This window comes from Lottia gigantea (genome assembly GCF_000327385.1).
Source record: "Lottia gigantea unplaced genomic scaffold LOTGIsca_28, whole genome shotgun sequence".
NCBI classification, from domain to species: Eukaryota; Metazoa; Mollusca; class Gastropoda; family Lottiidae; genus Lottia; species Lottia gigantea.
In genome coordinates, this window is record NW_008708898.1 from 864,212 (window position 1) to 887,659 (window position 23,448).

Sequence of the window (23,448 nt, forward strand, 5' to 3'; positions counted from 1 at the left end):
GCCGCACCCCTACCCCCTCCTCCCCCCTCGCAGCCCAGGTAGCAAGATTTTCGGGAAAAATCTCATCACATGGTTAGGAATTCGGACAATCTCAGATAATCCGTAAATCTGACTCCGCCATTGGGTCGAGTTTAGGAAAGGCTAAAGTTGCGAATATTTTTCAGTTCTTAAGATACAATGCAAGAGAAGATGCGACTAATTTGATTAAGCCAAGCCGCATGATTGCCTGAACCATGATCACCATTCGAGGGGGGGAAATGGCACATCCTAACGGAACATGTCCTATTTGAAACAGAAATGCTTATCTATAAGCCACATACACTGTCCAAATGTTCTGAGCAAGTCATAGAGCAACATTTGGTGTTCTGAAAAGGTGAAGATTATATGCTTTAGTAGCGATACCTATGCTTTAGCTATAGGCCTGATTGTGTAGCGGAAACAGAAATGACACATCCGGGCAGAATATACAGAAATGTATATTTTAAGCTTTATAAACCGTTCAAATGTAAAGACAAGTTGATACGCTTAGTCATAGAGCGACTACGGGATCTACAAAGGTGAACATTCTCTGGTTTAGGCTAGAAGTAGACTTCACATGAAAAAAGGTATCAGCTTTATGAATATTGTCTCCTACCCAAAACTGATACAAAACCACAATATAGATTTTTACAATTCCAGAACACATGACATGTTTAGTGGTGAGTCAATGGTAATACTTACTTCTTGTCATTCCTGCATCATATCTTAAATTCCACCATAATTTAATGTATTAGAAATTGTATCGATATAAATTGCTTTTTACCTTTCCCATTTCCTCAATGACTAGGACATAGGAAAACCAAAAGAAATAGAAATTGTATGAGTGATAATCACAGGTGGATACAATAATTTCAAATTTTCTAGGTATGAATTACAGTAACTGTAAAAGGAGAAGATTATTATCTATTGAGTCAGACAATGGGTTTATAAACCAATAACAAAACACATTCCCAATCGTTTATTTTAATATAAATATTATACACTACACCGTACATCCCACGACTCGTGCTATTTGTCTGAGATATATTCGACCACACTTATTATGACGAAACAAATTCGCACCTGCTCATTGGCTATCTATTCTTTACCTCAATGGTCTATTGGGTATTTAAATGTTTCCACGCGAATATAACAAATCATAAACTTTAAATATCTTGATACGTTTACTATTCTACAATTATTAATAGTGAATTAATATTTTGAAGAATATCATTATGGAAGGATTATTTGTTAAAGCAGATAAAAAATTTCTTGTTTGTTTGAATAAGACTCATTTGTTATATCGAAACATTGAACAGGGTACAGGTAAGAGTTATAACTTTTTCGCTCTTTTCACATTATTTCTTCACCTTCCAAAATATTGATCCCAGAAAAAATGACAAGAGCTCTATATAGAAGATTAGAAAAATCGCTTATTTTTCAAATGTATAAACCCTTTAAGCCCAAAAGATGCTAATTGCATATGTATTATTTTAGCATAGCTGTTTGATTTCGGCTCAAGAAAATGGAATTATGATTCAAAGTATACGATTAAATCTGTATCCATTTCAGGAACTATTGCATTTGAAGATATCCTATCAGTGAAATATAACGACACCAGTTTCACTGTCATGTATGCCGTGAAGACCGTATCTAAGAAACTAGTGCAAGAAAATATAACATTCTATGGTAGTGAAAGTAAAAATATTGGTCAGAAAATTCAAGAATATATTGACAGTAAGCCTTTTTCTTCCCATATAGTTTGGTCGCATAGTAGAATTTTCATTTGTGACTGCCTATTTAGAGTTCTATCCTAATTTGCAAAAAAGTCTATGTTACATAGTACAGTTTTGTTTAAGAATAGCAAACTGATGATACAAAAATTTATGAAATATTTTGGTAGAAATGTGCCGATTTATTCAACGGATCTACTGTCTAAAGTCTTCTCGTACTCATCCCATTTTTAAATTATTGTGCCTTTAATGTAATAATAGATACAACTTTTTATAATTGAAATCTAACGCCGAGTTCCCAAACAATTAGAAAATAAACTCTCTCAAAAAACAACCCAATCAAACATACAAAGGAAAAACTATCGTCAATTGCGAGACTATTAACTGTGTCTTATTCCATACATATAAATGTATCAGCAATGACGTCATAACGTCGGTAATAATTGCACGTGCAAATTATAATGCCCCGGGGCAAACTTAATAACTACAATTTAAACTTCTCAAGTACTTTTTTGCAGGAAAACCCTGTTAAATTATAATTCTCATATGTGGTAGAGATAACCGAAAAAGAGCTTTATTATTCGGAATTTAAAGCCAATATCCCTGTGAAAGCATTATTCAAAAACTGCATTCTCTGTGCTAATAGACTTTTATCCTATATCTTATACCTGCACAACATATAATGATTTTGACAGTTAGGATACAACTATCGTCATAACTGTTGTCATCATACAACACAATGATGGAATATAAATTCTACAAGGTTGTACAACTGCTTAATATTCAGTTTTAATGACGTAGGTCTCTGTTTGTCGGTTGTAAGTCCATCGCTTAATTGTACCGACTATATAAAACTTGCCTTATATCCGTAATGTGAGCTATCTAAATTGTAAATTATACTGTAATACATACAATTTAATCTTTTAAAAAAAAAAAGATAAGGAATTAAAAACATATACATGTGATATTACATTGGTTTGTTGAAAGGAGATAAGATTCCATTGAATACAATGGTGATATATCAAATATGATCCGGATTTCCAAAAAACATTAATCAGAAATCCGGACATTGAATTGAGAGAGTTTTATTATGGGGTAATTTATATCACATTTTTTAAGTATGATTTTTGATATTTCTTCTTTTTTTTGGCGCATAAAAGGTGTCACAGTGCACATCTGTTAAAGCTGTCAAAAATATAGACAACGAAATATGCTTTCCTCAACAAATTTGCATACATTATATAAGTATCAAAATATTTTAATTGAAGGATATGTTATGTAAAAAATAGTTAGATTGGAAGGTATGCTAAAATTTTCCGATGTGTATTTTGATGATGATGATGATTTTAAGAATCTCATTGTCTCTGTATCACGTTCATAGCTTTAAGAAGGTGTGATTTAGGAATTCGTAGGCCCTTATCTAAATAGGATGGTTTACAAGAAAAAGTCTGAAAAATTAAGATGTTGTCACTTCCGTATTATAACATTATAACAACTCTTTATTTCATCAGTTCCAACACTTAAAGCTTCTTAAAATAGATTTCATTATTGATATCAATGGAGTCTCATGCTTACAATTTCAATACTTCAACGTTTGTTTTCAATATTTTCTTTTGTAAGCAGAATTTCTTCGAAAAAAAAAAAAAAAAAAAAAAACTGAAGTGGAAAAATGTTACTCAACGTTTTGCAATAATTTCTCATAGAAGAAGAGCGTTAAAAACCGGAAATATATATTTATAAAATATAACCGAAACATTGGTGAATGAATTGAATTAATGGTTTTAAAAACCTTAATTGACATGGATAAGTATGAATAAATGAATTATTTATCATCAACCGCATTTGGTTTTTGCGTAAACACTTGAAAATGGCTATTCATTCTGCGAGTGACATTTATTTTGATCGTCCGTAAGATGTACGTGCTTTGCTATATAGCCTACATATACGTCCACGTGATAATCACGCGATAATAGATTCTATGGAATTTTACGTTCTACTTTTTGGTAGACTTTAAAAAAAAGAAATAATTTTTCAGCGTTATCAACAAATAACTAAAGAAATATTACGAAAATATTAAGGATTTCAATGCAATCATTTTAATCTGATTGAGCAGCGTGCTGCTGTGGTGATTTTCCATAAAATTACAACCTATCCTTCAAACATAATTCATTATGAAAATAACGGTAGAGGTCTTAATCTCTTTATATAATGCATATTTAAAATTCCGATGTGAACATGATACTCGGATCTTAATGATGAAATAATCGGATTATTTTACTGGGAATGCATAGTGATTAAGATAAGAAATTTTATGAATGAACGAAGTGTCAAGATATATATATATATATAGTAACTAATTATTGTAGAACTATTATGGTTACTGTTTATTAGAGACGTCATTCCTTCCATAGAATCTTAACTACTTATATTATTAAGCTTTCTAACCGTTACACCCTGTATTGATTGAAATATGAGTTACCTTTAAGCCTAATCTATTTATCATGAACGAACTAACAAATTTTATGTGAAAAAAAAACGAGACATCTGGCTACGTTACAGTTGAATGAATTTTCTATTCTAATTCTTGATCTATAAACGTGAACGAATATGTCAAATGTTTTAAATATAGGTGCGACCTTTCTAAATTTGGCAAGAAAAATCAATCAGAAAATATTTTAATTACATCTAATTATATGAAAGAATTGGGCTTGTAACCGGAAATTTAGGGCAAGTTGTGGGCGTTGACGACTTCAGTTAACCCGAATGACCTACAATTAAAATTCTTGAAATTAATACATTGTGATAAATATATTTCATATCTATTTTTTCTATAGATAACAATAGAAGACCTAAACAATTATTGGTGTTTATAAACCCTAACAGTGGTAAGAGACGAGCCGTTAAGGTCTACTATAGAAAAGTCAAACCAATATTTGATATGTGTGGTATTCAGTCAAATGCTATAGGTAAGAATTTTAAGATTGATCTATGCGTACCAAATGCTTTTACCCGTGTGTAACCGACTGCAACATGCTTTTTCACGGAAGCATCAAGTCAAACCAATCATGGCCGTACACTTTACTTTCCAAATATGGAAATGAACGTGCAGAGTCACGTGTCAATCGCGCGACATGCACAACATAATATTGGCCTGGCATTGATAAAGAGTTTATCGCAGTGCATTTAAAGAAAACCTTTGTTTCCGACGCTGCACACAATAAACTTTTAACTGATTTTGAATCCGTAAGAGCAGAAACAACATTCTTTAAATAGTGTGGGTGTGTGAACTTCCAGTGAATGATAAATAAAAGAAATCTAAAGTATACACTGGCGAATCCCATTCGTTTATTTTGTTCTTGAAATTATATTGAGATTAACATCTTTTTATTGCAGTAACCAAAAAACCTGGTGAGGCCAAAGAAATTTTACAGAAGTACGATCTATCTTTAGTTAACGGGTATGTGTTATTTATTCAATATTATTTAAACAAATAACATTGCTATAAATGGCGATAGGGATCTTTCTTGACGATATTCGTTTTACCTTCTTAACAATTAGAACATGTTATCAGTGTCAATATTAAAGTGATTACAGACAACTGCTATAGTTATATATAGGTATCAAGTTAGGCCAATAGGTGTGGCCTTGTTTGTAGTATGTATAACGACTAAAGCGCGAGAATTGACGAGCCTACACATCTGGACGAAAGAACCTTCAAACAGTTCTCAACAATCGCATTCTTATTGACGTCAAGTTACAACCACCGAATGCCACAGATTAGTTGAAGCTTGGACAATATTTACTTTTAACACCATTTTACTTGTTTTGGTGATGTCGCGTAACCTGGTGCATACTAAATAAGCCTGTGAATTTGATTGATAGGTAGCACATGGGCTGTACATTTGGGAAGTTTTTTGTACTCATAGCTAGTGGTCCTCACGTTCATCTTTATTAAACACCTTGAAGTGTCAACTACTTGTCATATTTACCTACTTACTCCCACAGTTTTGACTGACATATTCTCTTCCGAGTTTGCGAATAAACTTCATCACCTGTGTTTTATGTTCACATCAAACGTTTGGGACATTCAAATACTATTATTACTATAGCCATAATAATATCACACAGGTCAAACGATAGATTCTAATTGGTCGACTTGAATGACGTCACTCTAACCTTAACGTCAATGAAATATGACTGATCTCTTCTGCAGGCGGCTTTTAATTTGTTAACCTTCGACCAATACACTCTTCTGACAGATAATAAAACAAATTAAGTTGATCTTTATACTTTATTTTTGTATTTCTTTCTATTCTAGAATTATAACTGTCGGAGGGGATGGTCTATATTGTGAGTGCATGACTGGATTAGTACTCAGAGCCCAGTCAGATGCAGGCATCAAGTACGACTCGCCTGAGGCTAAGATTGTCGCATCTGCCATACCCATTGGTATAATTCCGGCAGGGTCTGGTGATTACATAGTACAATATTTACATGGTACCAGAGATGTTAAGACGGCTGCTTTACATGTTATACTAGGTAAGTAAACGATTAATATCACTAACGCCATTTAGAGCTTCCAGATAACCATCCGAGGAACACCAATGCTTTGACGTTATAAGATCTATGGTGTATACTATTCGCGCTTGCTACAACAAAAGTTGATCAGGTAATTGTTTTATTTTTGTAGGTCAAAGAACGGATGCTAATGTTGTTGGAGTCCACCAGGGTGGAAAGTTAATGGCGTATTCTGGCTTGTTGTTGGGGTTTGGTTTGTTTGGCGACATCATGTACGATTGTGAGAAGTTCAGATGGATGGGTGCATCAAGATTCAACAGTAAGCACATCTTATTGAATTTTTTTACCTCATAAACATCAACATCAAACATCAAGCAGTGGGTTTGCAACCATGACTTTAATTGATATATACCAAATGAACATTACAAGCTATGTATCTTTGGAAATGACGCATAATGCAAACTCATCAGTTGAGGAAGCTGCAGACTCATTATAAAATTAGTTAACGCGTTGTGTTGTTTTTCAGTAATACCGGTTGGGACTGTGCTAAGACGCCGAGCTTTTGATCTGGAAGTTGAATATCTTCCTGCTGGGGGAAAAGAATGGCAGAAAAGTGAAGGAACCATGTATGGAGTAGATACCTACGTGGTTTCAAGAGTTGCCAAGAAAGAGAAAATGGTGCCACATTTTGGAGATGATGCTATGACTGTTTACCTAACCAGTAAATGTAGCTTAAGTAAACATGTTAAACAATTGGCTCAAGTACAGGACCATAAAGCTGGTTGTGTAAGTATTTCTATTTTAAACATTTTCCCTCTTTAAAACATTCAAGTCATATTTCACATATTTGTGTGTAGCAATTTAAAAGGAATTTTTGTACGTGATCAATGGCTATGTAAGTCAATAATCATATAAAATCAGGTAGCGTTTACCACAAGGTATTTTATCTATAATAGTGAACTATAAATATCTGAATGTTATCGTAATTTATATCTTCCTCAAAATTCTCGAGAATGTCAATAAGACACAAGATCAAAACATTATGGAAATAGTGCAAAATCATCGAATATTTGAGCAAAAAAAAGCGTTGATAAGAGCGAACAATATACTTGTTATTTTCAATTGAATCCGTATGTATGGTGTGAACAAGAGGTCTAAAATTATTCACTAAACGATCGTGGGATTGAACTAGACCAATGAATAAAAGAATTTACATAAAGAAAATAAAATAGACACCGCCCTAACGATCATTATAGATCAAAGAATTGTATAGATTTTTAATAGATAGGACTAGAGCTTTATGACTTTTTAATTTCTGAAGTATTCAAAACAGTTTTGTTCTTTTCTTTTATTACAGTTTGACCATGATTTCGTCCAACAACACCGAGTCGATGGATACAAGATTCGTCTTACAAGAGCACTTTCAACCCAAAACGATAACGGTGAAACAGTGTTAGAAGACAAGTACTATGTTAATTGTGATGGAGAAGTATTGACATTGACTCATCTAGAAATAGAAGCTAGGTTCCATAGAAATGTTGTACAGTTGTTTGGACAAGCAACAATATAAAGAAACAATGGAACAGCTTCCTGGTATCCACAATGTTCCAAGTCTGAAATCTATATTTTGATTTCAGCACGATGCTATCACGCCGAGTTCAGAGCTGTAACAGCTGTAGGAGGTGAAGCAAGACGCTCGTAACGCACAGTTTGTACGCCAAACGCACTTAAACGTTAAACGCACTTGTTGGAGAATACAGTTTGAAAGGGCCATTAATACGGTACTGACGACAGTCCGTGGTCGGTTAGAGAGTCGGATGTGAAGGTATCAACGTATATTTATTGCATGAATTATTATATATAGGGTCTCGATGGTTTATTCAATTGTCAACGATGGTCGGTAATCAGCCACGCCCTTGAGTATTTTGTCAAGAGCATTGTAACTATAAGTGATTTATGCTTTTTTATTATCTTGTTTATATTTGTAATATATAATTTGTACAACTATCAGTGTATCATTTTGTAAAATAAATACCGGCAGGCAAATATTTCATTATTCATCTTTTACTTTATTGTTTAAATCCGATTGAAGACATGACATGTTGTGGTCTGGAAATTATACAACAGTGAGGTTATCGGACGAAGTGCGGAATGACAAAAAGCTACTAATAGATGATCGCACTCGTAATCTTTTCAAACCATTTCGCCGGAGTTTAGATTTCAGTTGTCGTGAAATTCACAAGATGTCAAAGAATTTCTTACAAAAATGAATTTCATCTTTTTGTACAAATGTTACATATTTAAGAGAATGCACACGAGACCTGGCCCAACTAAATACACATGTACCACTTGGCTTAGCCATGTTTATCCTTAGCCTCTTGAAGTTCATTGAAACAAAGGACATCTCCTGATGATACTAGAATGCCTTTCTGCTCAATTTCCATTTGCTGCAGGATGACGTGTATTTGCGTAGTTTGACCTATGCACACGACACCAGCCCGGACCATTTCCTTATGGATTTACACTGACTTAATGACAAATCTACAAACTCTACCAAAATATTTAAGGCGTTTAAGGAAATAAACTTAATACTTTTTTCGCTCATTAAAATATTAATGAATAATGGAAAATTTCAAGATTCAAAATTCATTCATCTAATATAAGATAAGACCTTTTCCCAAAATAAACACAGATAATTTTGGAAACTCAAATGTCATCAAATGAAAAAAAGGATTGATTCATGCTTTGTTTTAAAAGCTTTTTGATAAAAGCAGGAAGTAAAACGTACACCTTGTCTCAGACTACTTAATTTAAAAGTGGGCGTTGTTGAACATTATGTTTGACACAATAACAACGAATCGTTTGATGTTGGGATCTAACATAAATTATCGGATGGATGATAAACATATAGTGTGATAGAAAAACACGAAAATCATGTTAAACGTTGACAAACATTTCACTATCTCTTTAATAAAGAAATACTATAAAACGAGGTTCATGCTCTCTGTTCACTTTGCTCGTCTCAAATTATGCAACTGTCTTCACGTTTGAACTATATTTTGATGATTGTTAAGCCATTACAACTTCGTCTTATCTGGACTGTAATAGCCACCCTGTATCTCGGCATGCAGCCGTGAATTATACGCTAGCGAATACAGCTAATCCTATGGCCTAGTGTTTACAGACTTTCTGTCAAGGACTCTGATGGGCCAACGTACAATCCAACCAAAGTGATAGGAGAAAGTTGTAAGACGAAGTTCGTAACAGCTTGACATTGTGGGGATGGGTAAGATACGGAGATATATTCCACTCTGTCTCAATTAGAATAAAATGAACTATGGAAATCAAATTCTGAGAATCAGCTAAGTTTCTGTCTAAGACAACCCCAAAATTGCACACTCCTCTTCGATTTATGTTTGTGAACAAATGTGCTTATGTTTCCAGATTGGATGCTTTTCACCCGTAGACTTTCCTTAATGCATCTCAGTCTGATCCGGATACATGATCTAATTGCGTGGATGAGTAGTGCCAAACTGGAAGCCAAATCAGGGACACTCTGTCAAGATCTCTCGTGCCATTTCATGAAATTTCAAACGAGTGGGATCAAAATTGCAGGTGCAATATGAGGTGCCAGTCTCTGGCTATGTGTGCATTAAGATGGCTCTACCGTCTTTTTAACTTTTATAAGGGTTCATTTGTGTCATTTCGCCACAGGTTTGCAAATGACACCCAGGGAAGTAGCATCTCCGGAATGGTGAATGTGCTTTGAATTTCGTCTTAGACTTTGACTGCAATAGCAGTGGCCGACCGACTGTATTCTCTTACGTACAATCCAACCAATTCGCTGCATTTACAAACTTCCGCGATACAATAAAGGTGGTGATTGCAGTCATTGTATAAGATGCATTTCGTAAGGGTTTGACATTGTGAAGATGAGGGAGTAGAGATGCAATCTTAATAGGGAATAAACAATTTTCGGTCACCTTTTTCTTAGTTTAGCAATGATGTACCTTAATATTTTTAGCCACCCTTAGCAGAAATAATGGTGCTCAACCGAGATCGCAATTATTCATAACCCATAAAGGACGGCTGGTAGCATTCCCTGCTATATTAATGTAATGCATGATTTTTTGCTGCAGAAGTATATACAAGAAAAACTATAAATTTTAGTATTTTATACAGTAGCAGTACGTAAATAATTAATCAAACATAAACATTGTGTAAATATAGTTTGTAATTCTATCCACTTTTCACTTTGATTAGAACATAATACATCTAATTCTTCTTGTACTCTGATTTCATTGGATATTACTTCAGCATGTAACTGGAAAAGAATAAAAAAAAAGATGTGTTAAGGTGCAAATACACAGGTTCAGAACATGTAAAGAGCATGAGGCAAGCTCTTCCAATTTTATATGGTGTTAACCCTTTGAGTGTCTGAAAATAAAACGTCATAATGGCTAGAAACCACGCTAAAAAGCTTAATCATAAGATGTTAATCTTATGTGACTTTGAATGTTGAAAATGATACCTTTAAAAATAATCCGAGATAAGCTTGAGCGATTTCAAAATTTTTATTAGTTGATAAGATATAGTTGATGAATTTGACAAACTGGACCATAATATCTACACTTCCTCCACCTTCAGGTACTAAACTTCTTATTTCAACTTCAATACGTGATGGTCCTAATTCTTTAAACTTGTTCACAATAGTTTCATCTACAACATAAATATCTCACATTTTACAACACTGTAATATTATACAATTTTCCCCTGATTCTATGGACTGCTGCATTAATATTTCCATTGAGTATAACATATTATGGAAATATTAAGGTAATGGAAAGAAATGACAACGGGCCAAATTGTGCTGGCTAATATTTATTCAGTTATTATTTCAGGTACAACAGAGTTGTGTCCCATGTTTCTCAAGCACACGCTTCAGAATTTGACGATATATCATACTTTTTAGTATGAATAAAATTGAATAAATTGTAGAATGCTGTGTAATAGTCTTTCTGGGATATTAAATAGCATATTCTTGTATCCTGTCTTTAAAAGTAATTACAGTGAAGTAAAGTATATAAATTGATAAAAATATAATGACTTACAATCTGAGTTGGTCTTTGCCTTTGACAAACTTAATCCTATATCTGATAGTGGTAATAATCTTCCTTTTAACAAATGAGAATCATCCTGTAGAGAAAAGGTAGGCAGTGACACACTGTAAATACATATAAGTTCTCAGTGATGTCATATGTGAGATTTATAATGATTAATTTAGAAACAGATATCAATTCTATTTATTTGACTGAAAATGCATTGTTATACAGTCTATATTGCATTCTCAGTTATACACAAAGAAGATATTACATGACCATTCTTCTTGAAAACCTAATTCCACTCTGTAGCTGGACTATTAAGCATCCGTTCAATCCGTTTCAGAGAATCCAACATAACTTCAAGATTTCATACTTAATATATCAGACTAGAGATATTACCTTATCATCTTTGTTTTCTTCATTGATATCAAATGTAGGCGTTATTCCTGCAATTGTCTTCAAGAAAAATGGTGCAGCTTTTCCTTTCTTAGGTGGTTCTTTAGGTTTATTTCTAGACTAAAATATCAAAGGAAAATTTTGACATTATTGAAGCAACATTCAATTGAACATAATTCCATAAAGATTTCTGTCAGATCATGAATGTTATAACACTTCATGTTAATCAGATTGTGAAATTCAACTATTCAGATTCTTATTAAGTGCCCAGGGCAGTTTAGTATCAGACCTTACCTGGTGACATAAATATTGTATAGTAGTTTCACCTCAAAACTATTAAAATAAGAGAAGTTGAACCCACCCACAAATTTGAACTAACTTGAAACTAAATTCATACCTTGATAATGTCTAATGATAATAAATTCTGCCATCTTGAATTGGGTAATAATGATAATGTAACTAATTCATCAGCTATCTGTTCAGGTGATTTAAAATCACTAGATAAATATTCTTCTTCTTCATCATCAGAACTATCTTCTCTATCTATAATGAACAGTAGAAATATTAAAACAAAACCTGAAACATGTAACTCAGAGTTTCACACTGTGAGATCTTCAAAAAACTGACCTATTTCAGCTTGCTGTCTACTGAAGTTCAACAAATAATAAAGTTACAGTGATGCCAATCAATAATTTACAGTCATCTTTAAGGTAATTTAATATTATGTTAAAATAAATGCATCTCTACTACAGCCAATAACTGTCAAAATATTTATCAGTGGCTGGAATAGAAGCAGATGTTTCAGACTAGTTCCAAGCATTTTGGCCTTTTAATGGGTGTTTAAAACTTTCACAAACCTTCTTTTTCAACACTGGTTCCTGGCATTACTAATAGTTTGGGTTCATAGAATTCCTCCAATGGTCGTAACGAAACAAAGGAATATAAAGTTAAGTTAGACCATAGATATACACCTAGATTATCTACATGGGTAGTAACTAGGAAATCTCCAGTTGGTGACAGGCTTACTGATGTTACAGCTGAATCCAACAGAAAACAGTCTACTAATCTGAATTATTAACAAAACAAGCTTATCACACTTGTAAATTGACAATATAATTTCATATAATAAGCCCAATATGTAATCTAGCTGTCTTGAAGATGGTTTATATATCCAAACAAGACAGTAACAGCCATAGTGTTTGTTTATTTACTATGCAAATGCTCCATTTGGTAGGGAAGAAAAGACAATACTATACTATATGATTTTATATGCAATCCGGGCAAAATTCTAAACATAAAATACAAGCAGTCCACATGATAGTTAGGTAGTTTAATGAAGTAGTAATGAACACAATGTAAGCAGATTGAACCATTTCTATTTCTTTTCATCTATGTTTTGAATTAGCAGATGTGCATAGATATCTCAGCTGGACTATAGTTGAAAATATGGTCAAGTTATATACTTTGTCTCACTTACTTTCCAGTAGGTAAATCCCAGGTTCTCAGACTAGCATCCATAGCACCACTTATTAACCATCTTGCATCAGGACTGAATGTCTGTTAATAAGAATGCAATGGGATTAGTTAATATAATATGTTAATCCTGAATTTTCAATAAGTATTTATATTCCACCCCACAAAAAACATTTATAAAAGAAAATGACGCATTTATCAACTAAACCATTCCAATCCTTATTTTCATTCTACTGTGCAGATATAACATATATCACATTGCCATTGGTCATTATTACCTGTGAGAATGTTGATAACAGCACAGAAAAGACGACAAACAAAATACTATGAATCAAGTTTAATAGTAAAATACCAACCAAATCAGTGACTCTATTACTGTGACCCTCAAACTTTCTAACTTCTCTATGAGTATCTATATCAACTATACTAATAGTAAAATCATCTAACACCACAGCTAACATAGAACTAGAAATAAAACAATAAAATATTGCTCAATAGTATTATTGTATGAAGCTCTTTATTATTAATAGAGCATTGTCTTTTTAACTGTTTGAAAATCAAAATGATAGGACAAGAAATATATCATATAAAAATAGCCTACCTTTCTCTATGTAATAATATTTGTGATATATCTGTAGATAGAGATATAGATTCTAATAGTTTTGGTTTATGAAATTTCCAGAATTTGAGAGAACCATCAGAACCAGCTGTTATCGTCTGTTGATTTAACCCATCAACAACTACACCTCTAATACTACATGAGTGAGCTGAAAATAGAATTAAGCATCAACAACTAGACCTCTACTGATACTTTATGTATGAGCTGAAAACAGAATTAAGCATCCTTATGATACCAATTGGTTACATACATCATACAAAACTATGAGATAATAGGGCATATATCACTGCATAAAATACATTTCAATTGTTCATATCATTATTATCTAACTTTTTCAATATTTTATATCACTCTAAGTGAACATATCTGACTGAATGGTCACTTGAGATAAATAACATCATTACCTTTATCAATACCATATGACCCTCGATATATACCAGATTGTAAGTTATATTTATCAACATGTCCACTACTATACCCAATTAATACAAAATTACCACATAATGTTATATTCACAGCCTGAATAATACAAACATCATTCAATAACATAAATAACAAACAATCAGATAGCATTTCAACTTCAATCATCCCAGGGTGTAAAGTATATAGTTATAAATCTGAATAAAATATAATACTATAACTTCCAGAACTTTATCAACATTCTCAAATGTATAACCAATACATTGAAGGTAAATCTTTACTTACTGTGGCTGTAACATTTTTATACAAAGATGGCTCATTATCAAATCTTTCATGTTTAAATTTATGTTTTCCCATGGTAGATTTCTGATAATTCCATGTTGTTGTTAATGTTAATCCTCTATGACATGATACAATATTATCCCACTCACTTTCTCTGCTACTCTCTACAAATAACACAAATAAACCCTTTATAGTTTTTTGTATCTGAAACATTTATCTGCATCATGAGATAAGCCCTACTTCCTAGCTGTCAATCATGTATCTGCAGCATAAGTTAGAAACTTTTACCCAAACTAGCTGACATGATCAGGATTTTATATCTAAAACATGTGTCTTCAGCATGATTTAATCATTTATAAATTAGAATATCTGACTGTGTCCAAATCTTTGCACATCGAAAGAAAGTGAGGACCTTTTAGCACTCTGAAATATATCATAATATAAGATTTTCAGTAGTGATCCCTATGAAATACTGAATATTTTCGATTCATCAAATATATCTTTCAGTCATCCATATTTCAAAGAATCAAGTCATATTACCAGCTGTAAAGTCTGTTATAGGTGGCATCATATATTGATCTTTCTTTAATCCACTGTGTTTACTGGCAGCTTTATCAAATGAGGCTCTTCCAAGATTTTTATTATGTTTATCATGAATGGTAGAGAAAGATCTTAGGGTACTGTCTTGACCTAAAACATCAATCAAATAAAATGGAGTCCTGCATAACTATTCTCTGCTCCTGACTTGGCTAATGAAGACAGGTAACACAATGAAGTATGCAATGGGGGAAATTGTGCCAAGATGTCAACATCATTTTTCATTGTAACTGTCAAGGGATCTTTTATGTTCAGAGTCTGCAACACATAGTATCTTCATCACCAAAGTGGATACTAAAACTCCACAAAGTAGTGTCTCCTCTTATAACTGGATCAGGGAATAAACCTCATGATGCCTAGCAGCTCTTTCCTTAAAACTAGTCACAATTAAGTCACAATTTAGCTTTTGGTTTTAACAGATTACTGTTTTACCTTAATGCCACTAAAAATCAAATAATCAACATACCTGCGCTGAGTATATTATGTCCTTTGTTATCGTAATGTAAAACTTTATTTGGTGGTGCACTATGACCTTCTCTAAGACGTAGTAATCTACCAGAACCATCAGGCATATCAAAAATCCACACCTACAATCAACAAGGAATAGTCAGTTTTAAAAAATTGAGTCCTAGTATGATAAATTATTATCTGTCAAGTTTTATCATGATCTGATAAAGAAGATACTCGAATGGCATATCATCAAGCATTGGGATACAGTACATAATAGAAATAGATATATGTTCAACGGGAGGCTAGGTAAACTCATGCCAACATTGATAAAATGAATTTAACAATAAATAAATATAGGTATACCTTCAGTGTATTATCTGCTGCAGATGTCACCATTAAAGGTTCATTTTGTAAACATTTCATACCAGTCACTGATGTATGATGACAATCTCTCATCTGACATTTCAACTTTCTTTCTTCTAAATCCCACAGAGATATATGACCTGCAGAACTTCCAGTTAACATAATAGGATGACCATCTATCAATTGAAAACAAGTTATCTTAATATTCCTACTTAAAATTGCTAAATTTTAAACTATCACCCAGTATCTCTATTTTTGAAAACAGCCATAGTGACCAAAAGGAGATAAATATGAAATCATGAAAACATTGCATAGTTATTACAATACTCATACCTGTTCTAAATGATACAGATGTAACAGGGCCCCACTCTTGGCGAAATTTCACTATGGTTTCATCGTATTTAATATTATGTACCATGATCTGCCCATCTTCTAAACCAACAGCCACTACATCTACTGCAGGTGCCTTAAACAACAATATATACCTATCAAAACAAAAGTTCATTTACCAGGGAAAACAAGGATACAACAGTGCCTAGATTTATCTATAAAAAGTGTAGACATAGATACAGAGTGAAAATTGTTGTAAAATGAATGACACTGGTTTGAATCTATGCTTAGGTCTATGCGTAGGTGAAATGAACCTTTTCTGAGTTTGGCCAATATATGAGCAACTATCAAAGATTACTTAGCATTTCTGATGACTGCTCAAAACATAAACACCAAGAGTCTGCCTTCATTTTGATAAAATTAATTCAAAACTAAAGAAGGTAAACCTATTTTTCAATCATTACTGTTTAAGATCTCTAATACTAAAGTGAACTACTCGTGTTTATGTTTTGAATTGTTCTTTGATGTATTTGATAACACTAGATGTACTAAGAAGATGCACAAGTAAATTACCTGTTGAAGAATGTTAATAGGTTGACCCCATCCAGTAAATGAATACAACAATTTATCATGTTTAATATTCCACAGCTGCATGACACCCTGTCTACTACCTATTAATATTTTATTTAAATAGGTTGTGGGATGTACCATAGCTGATATCTTGAACTGACTGGGATCAAAATCCATCTCCAAATATATTTCTGAAGTAAAATAAGTATAGATCAGAAATTTAGATTGCAAACATGAGAGAGTACAGAGTACACATAATTGTAATGATATTAGTTAATAATAATTAATCATAATTATGTAATAAACTGCCATAAACAGTCCATATGTAACAAAAAACAAAAAGTTGCAAGGCTGTCAACTTGTTTAGAGATCACTTCAAACAGCAGATACATATTTCATGACAACTATTTTAGGAAATGAAGATCAGTGTATCACAGTCTCTAAGCATTTGTCAACAAACAATTCAATTTATTTAATGGTACAGTCAAGAAACTATAGGATTATGACAGCAAAGCAGTAAAATAACAATCTGCATTCTTAAAAATAACTAACTCAACATTTCACTCTGATATTTTCTAGAAAACTAGACATGCAAATATAATATAGACATCCTACCTTCTGTTCTGTAGTCCCATACTGTTACATTACTATCAATATCTACACAGATTAAATGATGCCCAAATGGTAGTAATAAACTTATATCTTTATCTTTGTTGACTAAGGTTTTAACTGCCTAATATAAAACAGAAATATTAAACATTATGGATGGATGGATGTTGACAAACCTAATAAGGGAGTGGCAAACAGCTTTCTTGAACATGAAGTTATAAGAATTGATTCTAAATCCATTTGGAACATCAATTTGATTTCTTTTCTGCTTGATCCACTTCTATCCCATAACCAAGTTGTTTCTTAGTTCCTTGGTTCAATAAGGAAGTGTCTGTGATACAGCTCACAAAATTCAAAATTTCTTCACATAAATATATGACAAATGAAATTCAATGAGAGATTGGAAAAAAAAGTATCATCTTTTTGGGAGGTTTGAGCTTCATAGTCAGCACTCAACGAGATAGTTAAAATGGTTAATTACCTTAGTTCCTCTATGAAAAGCTCTAACAATATTTTGACAAGCTGTAAATATTAAATTACCAGCCACTGCTAAACAGGTTATATCATCTGGATGAGCATCACCTAGAATATGTTATGTCAAAATCAATATTCTGTATTGATCCATGAGCTTTTTCCTTCTTCAAAAATATCACTAGATGTGATATATAACAGACTTCATGTCCTATGCAATTTTGGTCTCTAAGGGTGACAAATTATCTAAAGAAAAAATCAGTTCAAAAAGGAGACAATACATAATGTAAAAGAAAAAAGTTGTCATTATGCTATGATTACTTCGACTGTCAAATTTACCTTCTATTAAAAGATACTTACTAACACTGATAATCGCCAGTTTTGAACACTGAAATGTACAAATATTCAATAAAAAAGATAGAAATGGGGAAGTTCACATGAACAAAACAAACAAGTACCCAACACAACCAATTATTAGTCAAGATCCACAAGTTAACAAATAAAGTAAATAGAAGACATGAAACGAGTTGACAATTCTCCATCAAAATTAAAATACTGAAATAATAAGTGCATTATACATTATGCTAAGAAAATTGGCTACTGTACGGTAGTCAAAAATACCTCAGCCCTTAGTTTGTAAACTTGGCAAATTGATGAGCATGTTTCCATTGCTTCATTAAAGATGCCAGAATGAGGATCCATATATAGACACCTAAGAGATTTAATTTGATCGCAATTGTTTTTAATTTTTTAATTGTCTACGTAAAATTGATAGATCTAGTATTCACCATTTCAGTTTCACTCTGATTCGTGTAACTTAAAAGTATTCTGATTCTAGTAAAAAAAATGCTTACATTATAAGTGTGGAATGCTTTCCCTACACAGGTGATGACATAATTTTCCTTTTCCTTGAACTTCAATCGGACCTCTAGAGGTACATGATTACTGACATAACCTAAAGCTCTAAAACCACAAAATATTTTACTTGCTCGTGGCATTTCTGAATCAAATTATAGTACTTATTCTAAAAATTGATCAGTTTAGTGAGAGTTTATGTTTGTTTACATTTTCCGAACATGTGCGTTTACCGAAAATGGGAACGTTACAGATATTGCGACATATTTAAACGAAGATCAATAACATTTACGACGCTTTTGATATGCTTCTAAGTTCATTCGAATTTATTTTTACGGTTATTTATCCGATTATTATCTGGTATTCTGAATTCAGAGGATGTCGCTGAAATATACATGCCGGAAGCGGAAGTGAAAACTGTCAAGTGTAAACAATAATTTTTAGAAGTATGATTATGATCATGAAATAGCCTATTCTACCCTGAAATTGATGTCATAGGCGTCGTAAACAGGGTGATTGAGCTTTAATAAGGTGTGAGCTGACTTCCTTTAATTTAAATATTGCTGACATCTAACTTGACCTTTATTTGAATTGACTTATTAATATTCCTTTAAAGATATCATGAAATTACAAAAACTGAAGAGCCCTTTCCTGGTGGCAATATCCACGACCTTTACTAAAAAAAATGAAAAGATAAATAAAAGTAAGTAGCCTATAAGATAGGTATTGGCATATTAGTCCTCACACAAACTCCAAATCTAGAGACCATGTAAGATGAGATGATTATTAGAGATAAAACATACCTACTACTGAAAGATAAAGTTAAACCTTAATACAGTGGTGTAACCTATTTTCGTGGATATAAGGATTCAACACCGAATTTCGTCAAAGTTAAAAAAACAAAAAAAAAAAAATTTATCTCTTAGATGTTTTCTCAGATATTCTACAAAATAATTAAAATTGGTTTATTTTGATTTTCTTTATGAATCCTTCACTTTGACACATATTTCATGAGCAACCAACTCGGCAACGGCGGCAGAATGCGTCACCTATTTTCGTGTACAATGTTTGATCTATAAATAAGTCTAGAAAAACATGTTGTATGGATACCGGGTGGTATAATTAACTTCTCTTTGTATTTATCTTTAATATCAATTCATTATAACTAGTGACAATTCCTTCACAGAACCACGATTTAAAAAAAAATAGAGACTGACAAAATATGATACGTAGCGTGATTTATTGCTAAAAGTCACTGAAACAACATAAGAATATGGTCCACTTTGTGTTCCATAGAAATTTTCCTCTGACACGGAATCCGCTAGTTGATCACGTGACTTCATTCGTTGGACTACATTCTAGCAGACGACACTTGGAATTCCGATTACCGCTTAGGATTATAAGGCAATTCGGCCGATAAAAAATGGTGACGTTTGGTAATAAGTGAAATCCGCCATTTTGTATTTGTCAAAGTATACATTAATACATTTGACCTTGCTTGAAACTACTGGATTCATTCTACTAGCTGATATTGTAGAGAAAACCCATGTTTATCGAAACAAACTAATGCTGAGGTCGCCCAAGGTCGCTCATGTAAATTATTAATCCTTTCCGGAAATCCACGAATAATAGGTTTCCACGAAATTAGGTTACTTGACTGTACTACAATACCTTGTGGTATTACAGTGACAGTGTTAGTTTGTAAAGAATTGCATACACCATTAGAGTATTACTTTGCCTGCTGGAAATCTTTTTTTTGATACCTTGAGATCTTGATTCTGGCCTTGCTTGATTTTGATTTTAAGTTTAAATAAATATAATATAATTTCAGATGAGTTTGTGCAGCTATACTAAATGTTTCTTTGATACAGACTCTATAACATGCCATCAGGAATATTGTGAAATTAAAACTGTTATTCCTAAATCAGTTCAAAGGATAATAGATGAGAAAGAATTGATGAGCAAAAAGGAGAAAAAGATATTTTATGTCAAATGGTCTAAACAAGGGGAGGCCAAACTTCATAAAGCTTGCTGGGACATTGTACTTAAACTCTCTAGACAAAGAAGTAAAAAAGTTAAGAAAGGAGCTGTCTGTATGAATGAGGAAGAAAAACTACTTGTTAAAGAGGCAGCCAAGACGGTGGAGTTTTTTGACTCTACAGATAAAATACAGACTGAAGCAAGTAAAGTTGCAGAGTTGATTAGAAACTCACAGCACTGTGTTTGCTTTACAGGTAATACAAGCCAAATGAAAATATAAAAATCTTTGTTTATACGTAAAAGTATCTTTAAATATTAGAGAAATGTTTTTGGTAAGTGATAACCATAGAGTTATATAATAAAACTCTATGGTGACAACTGGTGAGGTAATGATTCAATAGACTATACTTCTTACTTTAAAGGTGCAGGAATTTCAACATCAGCTGGTATTGGAGACTATCGTGGCAAAAGTGGTAAATGGACACAACAAGATCAGGAAAAGATAACCAACTCAGTTGATTCGCTCTATCAGTCCACATCTACAGATTCAGGGAATTTAAAAAAACTTAAAACTGGTATTTTAGATTTTAGTTCACTCATTCCATCATTCAGAGAGAGGTTCTGTATCAGTCAGTTAGAGCAACATTGTGTCAGTCATTTGTTCTAATCTTGGCCTGATTTTGTAAGGAAACCCAGGAGAGATCAATAGAAAGAGGTTTGGCTAAGGACTAGCTGATGGAATATACCATCGTGTATATGTCACCACTCTGTAAAAGCTACAATGATATCTTATTTTGCAAATTATCTTGTTAGTATCCCTGATACACATACAATTTAAAAAAAAAAACCCATTTAGTCATTATTATTTCTTCAAAAACTCATCTTCATCCTCACTCTTTCTTCAGTATTCAATATTTTTCAGAAACATCCAATGATGGAAACAGTGACAATGAAATTGAAGATGATGGTGTCAACTACGAGGATCTGAGACCTACTTATACACATGAAGCCTTGCATAAATTAATAGACATGGGACTTATCAAATACATCATTAGTCAGAATGGAGACGGGCTTCACATCCTTTCTCAGGTACCTCCAGATAAAATATCAGAATTACATGGTAATGTGTTTATAGAGAAATGTGAACTATGTGGTCAAAGGTATGAAAGATCGTATTATGTAATGGATGATGAATGCAGTCAATATTTTGAAGATCTAGAAGATTATGGAAGTTCTGAAATTAAAAAGCCTGCTCATGCCAAACAATGTCATTTATGTGGTTTGAGTCATAGGACTAGTAGAAGATGTACTGAAAAGGTAACAATGAATTGAATGTCATATATTTTTTGTAAACATTATGCCAAATACTAAGAGAATAAAACTCATTCTGTTGACAGAAAACAGCAATTTGAAAAAAGCATTAGAGAAGTTTTAAAACGCTTTGAGCATGTTAGGTATTTTTTGGGGCGTGTCAATATATGATTGTGTTCAAGCGGTTTTCATTCATCATATAAGAAAATGTCATGATACTTGTAGATTATAAAGTTTTGAAAAATTGTTTTGCCAAAATAAATAATGTCAATGTCAGATTACTGCAATTGGAATCAACTTGTCACAATTTATTTTTACATGATGATAATATATGGTATGAAGCAAATGTAAAATATATAATGGTACACAACTAGATCATGATATCAATTACTACTTGGTGAAACACTTATCTCAACTAAATGTTTTAACTTGAATCTTACAGATATGATATATTTGATATTTTTTAGGGTTGTAAAGGCTACCTGATAGACACTATCATCAATTTTAAAGATAATCTAGAAGATGAGATCTATAAGAAAGCTGAAGATCATGCAAGTAAAAGTGATGTAATGTTATGTCTTGGTACCACTTTACTAGTGTCTCCTGCTAATGAACTAGTTGAAATGACCAGAGAACCTCAAACTATTGTGATATGTAACAGGTTAGCCAGTTTATTTTGATGAGTTTGCTGACAGTTATATCTGATTGAATCTATGAAATGTCTGAGAGTAATTGTGAAGTTGGGGGTTATTGATAGGAGCCATATTAAACAGAAAACATGTACATCTGCATTGTATTCAGATTTATGAATTGTAGTAACAAATATTGAATTTCTCTAATTGAGATTGACATAACTTCTACTTGGACTTGCTGCTCAAAATTCTTTGGATGAGACTTTGATTACTGGAATTGCTTGTACAGATTTTTATATATGATTTTCGATTTTTTAGACAAAAAACACCATTAGACTATCTTTTTATCGGTAAGAGGGGAAACAATAAAACCAATGGTAGCAGAATGTTTGGTAATTGTGATGTATTTATGAAAGAAATGATGAAACATATATTAAATACAGAAGATTTAGAAAGTTGGGAGAACTGTAGGCTGGAGAGATTAGAACTCTATCATAAACTCAGAAAACAGCAATAGTCTAAATTTTAAAATAATAATATGATTAATATGATACACCTACAAAAATGAGTTTAATGGCAGCAGTTGGGACAACTTATTGACTTAGCAATGTTATATTTTCCTGGTTCTGCAACTTTTTTGAGAATATAGGTGTATTCCATGCACTCACTCACCATTATATCAGGCCTGTAATGTTGTTCAAGATGTTAAACTGTGATAT

At 32.6% G+C, this 23,448-nt stretch overlaps 3 protein-coding genes across 3 annotated transcripts in view; 2 read left to right on the forward strand and 1 right to left on the reverse strand.

The window, feature by feature from the left end:
• Positions 1–7,839, forward strand: part of LOTGIDRAFT_161209 (hypothetical protein) — a gene marked incomplete at both ends in the record, with an annotated part of 7,985 nt that extends 146 nt beyond the window's left edge. The window contains 8 exons of the mRNA XM_009056545.1: positions 1,245–1,344; positions 1,591–1,755; positions 4,586–4,717; positions 5,145–5,208; positions 6,070–6,290; positions 6,442–6,588; positions 6,796–7,055; positions 7,627–7,839. Coding sequence (XP_009054793.1) covers positions 1,245–1,344; positions 1,591–1,755; positions 4,586–4,717; positions 5,145–5,208; positions 6,070–6,290; positions 6,442–6,588; positions 6,796–7,055; positions 7,627–7,839 — 1,302 coding nt within the window. The remainder of the gene's footprint in view (positions 1–1,244; positions 1,345–1,590; positions 1,756–4,585; positions 4,718–5,144; positions 5,209–6,069; positions 6,291–6,441; positions 6,589–6,795; positions 7,056–7,626) is intronic.
• Positions 7,840–10,430: 2,591 nt separating this feature from the next.
• LOTGIDRAFT_215492 (hypothetical protein) lies at positions 10,431–18,981 on the reverse strand. Its single transcript, XM_009056546.1, has 20 exons — positions 18,806–18,981; positions 18,312–18,339; positions 17,962–18,062; positions 17,487–17,604; positions 16,875–17,062; positions 16,305–16,437; positions 15,972–16,147; positions 15,625–15,745; positions 15,102–15,251; positions 14,565–14,725; positions 14,264–14,378; positions 13,842–14,007; positions 13,597–13,705; positions 13,245–13,324; positions 12,625–12,833; positions 12,165–12,310; positions 11,771–11,887; positions 11,381–11,465; positions 10,801–10,988; positions 10,431–10,593 (listed from the first exon to the last, which is right to left on the reverse strand). Exons 1-20 carry the CDS (start codon positions 18,947–18,949, stop codon positions 10,444–10,446), a joined length of 2,685 nt encoding a protein of 894 aa, XP_009054794.1. The 5' UTR covers positions 18,950–18,981; the 3' UTR covers positions 10,431–10,443.
• A 1,920-nt stretch (positions 18,982–20,901) lies between these two features.
• LOTGIDRAFT_118322 (hypothetical protein) lies at positions 20,902–22,777 on the forward strand (the record flags this gene model as incomplete). Its single annotated transcript, XM_009056547.1, has 5 exons — positions 20,902–21,040; positions 21,209–21,300; positions 21,768–21,958; positions 22,019–22,103; positions 22,565–22,777. 5 exons carry the CDS (start codon positions 20,902–20,904, stop codon positions 22,775–22,777), a joined length of 720 nt encoding a protein of 239 aa, XP_009054795.1.
• Positions 22,778–23,448: the final 671 nt, after the last annotated feature.

Excerpts from the sequence above, each read along its gene's own strand:
- LOTGIDRAFT_215492 (XM_009056546.1), bottom strand. The coding sequence starts at position 18,949 with ATGCCACGAGCAAGTAAAATATTTTGTGGTTTTAGAGCTTTAGGTTAT. Across the intron at positions 17,063-17,486 it reads ATGGGACTACAGAACAGAAG|AAATATATTTGGAGATGGAT; the intron begins GTAGGATGTCTA and ends ATTTTACTTCAG. Across the intron at positions 13,325-13,596 it reads GTAATAGAGTCACTGATTTG|ACATTCAGTCCTGATGCAAG; the intron begins GTTGGTATTTTA and ends TCTTATTAACAG.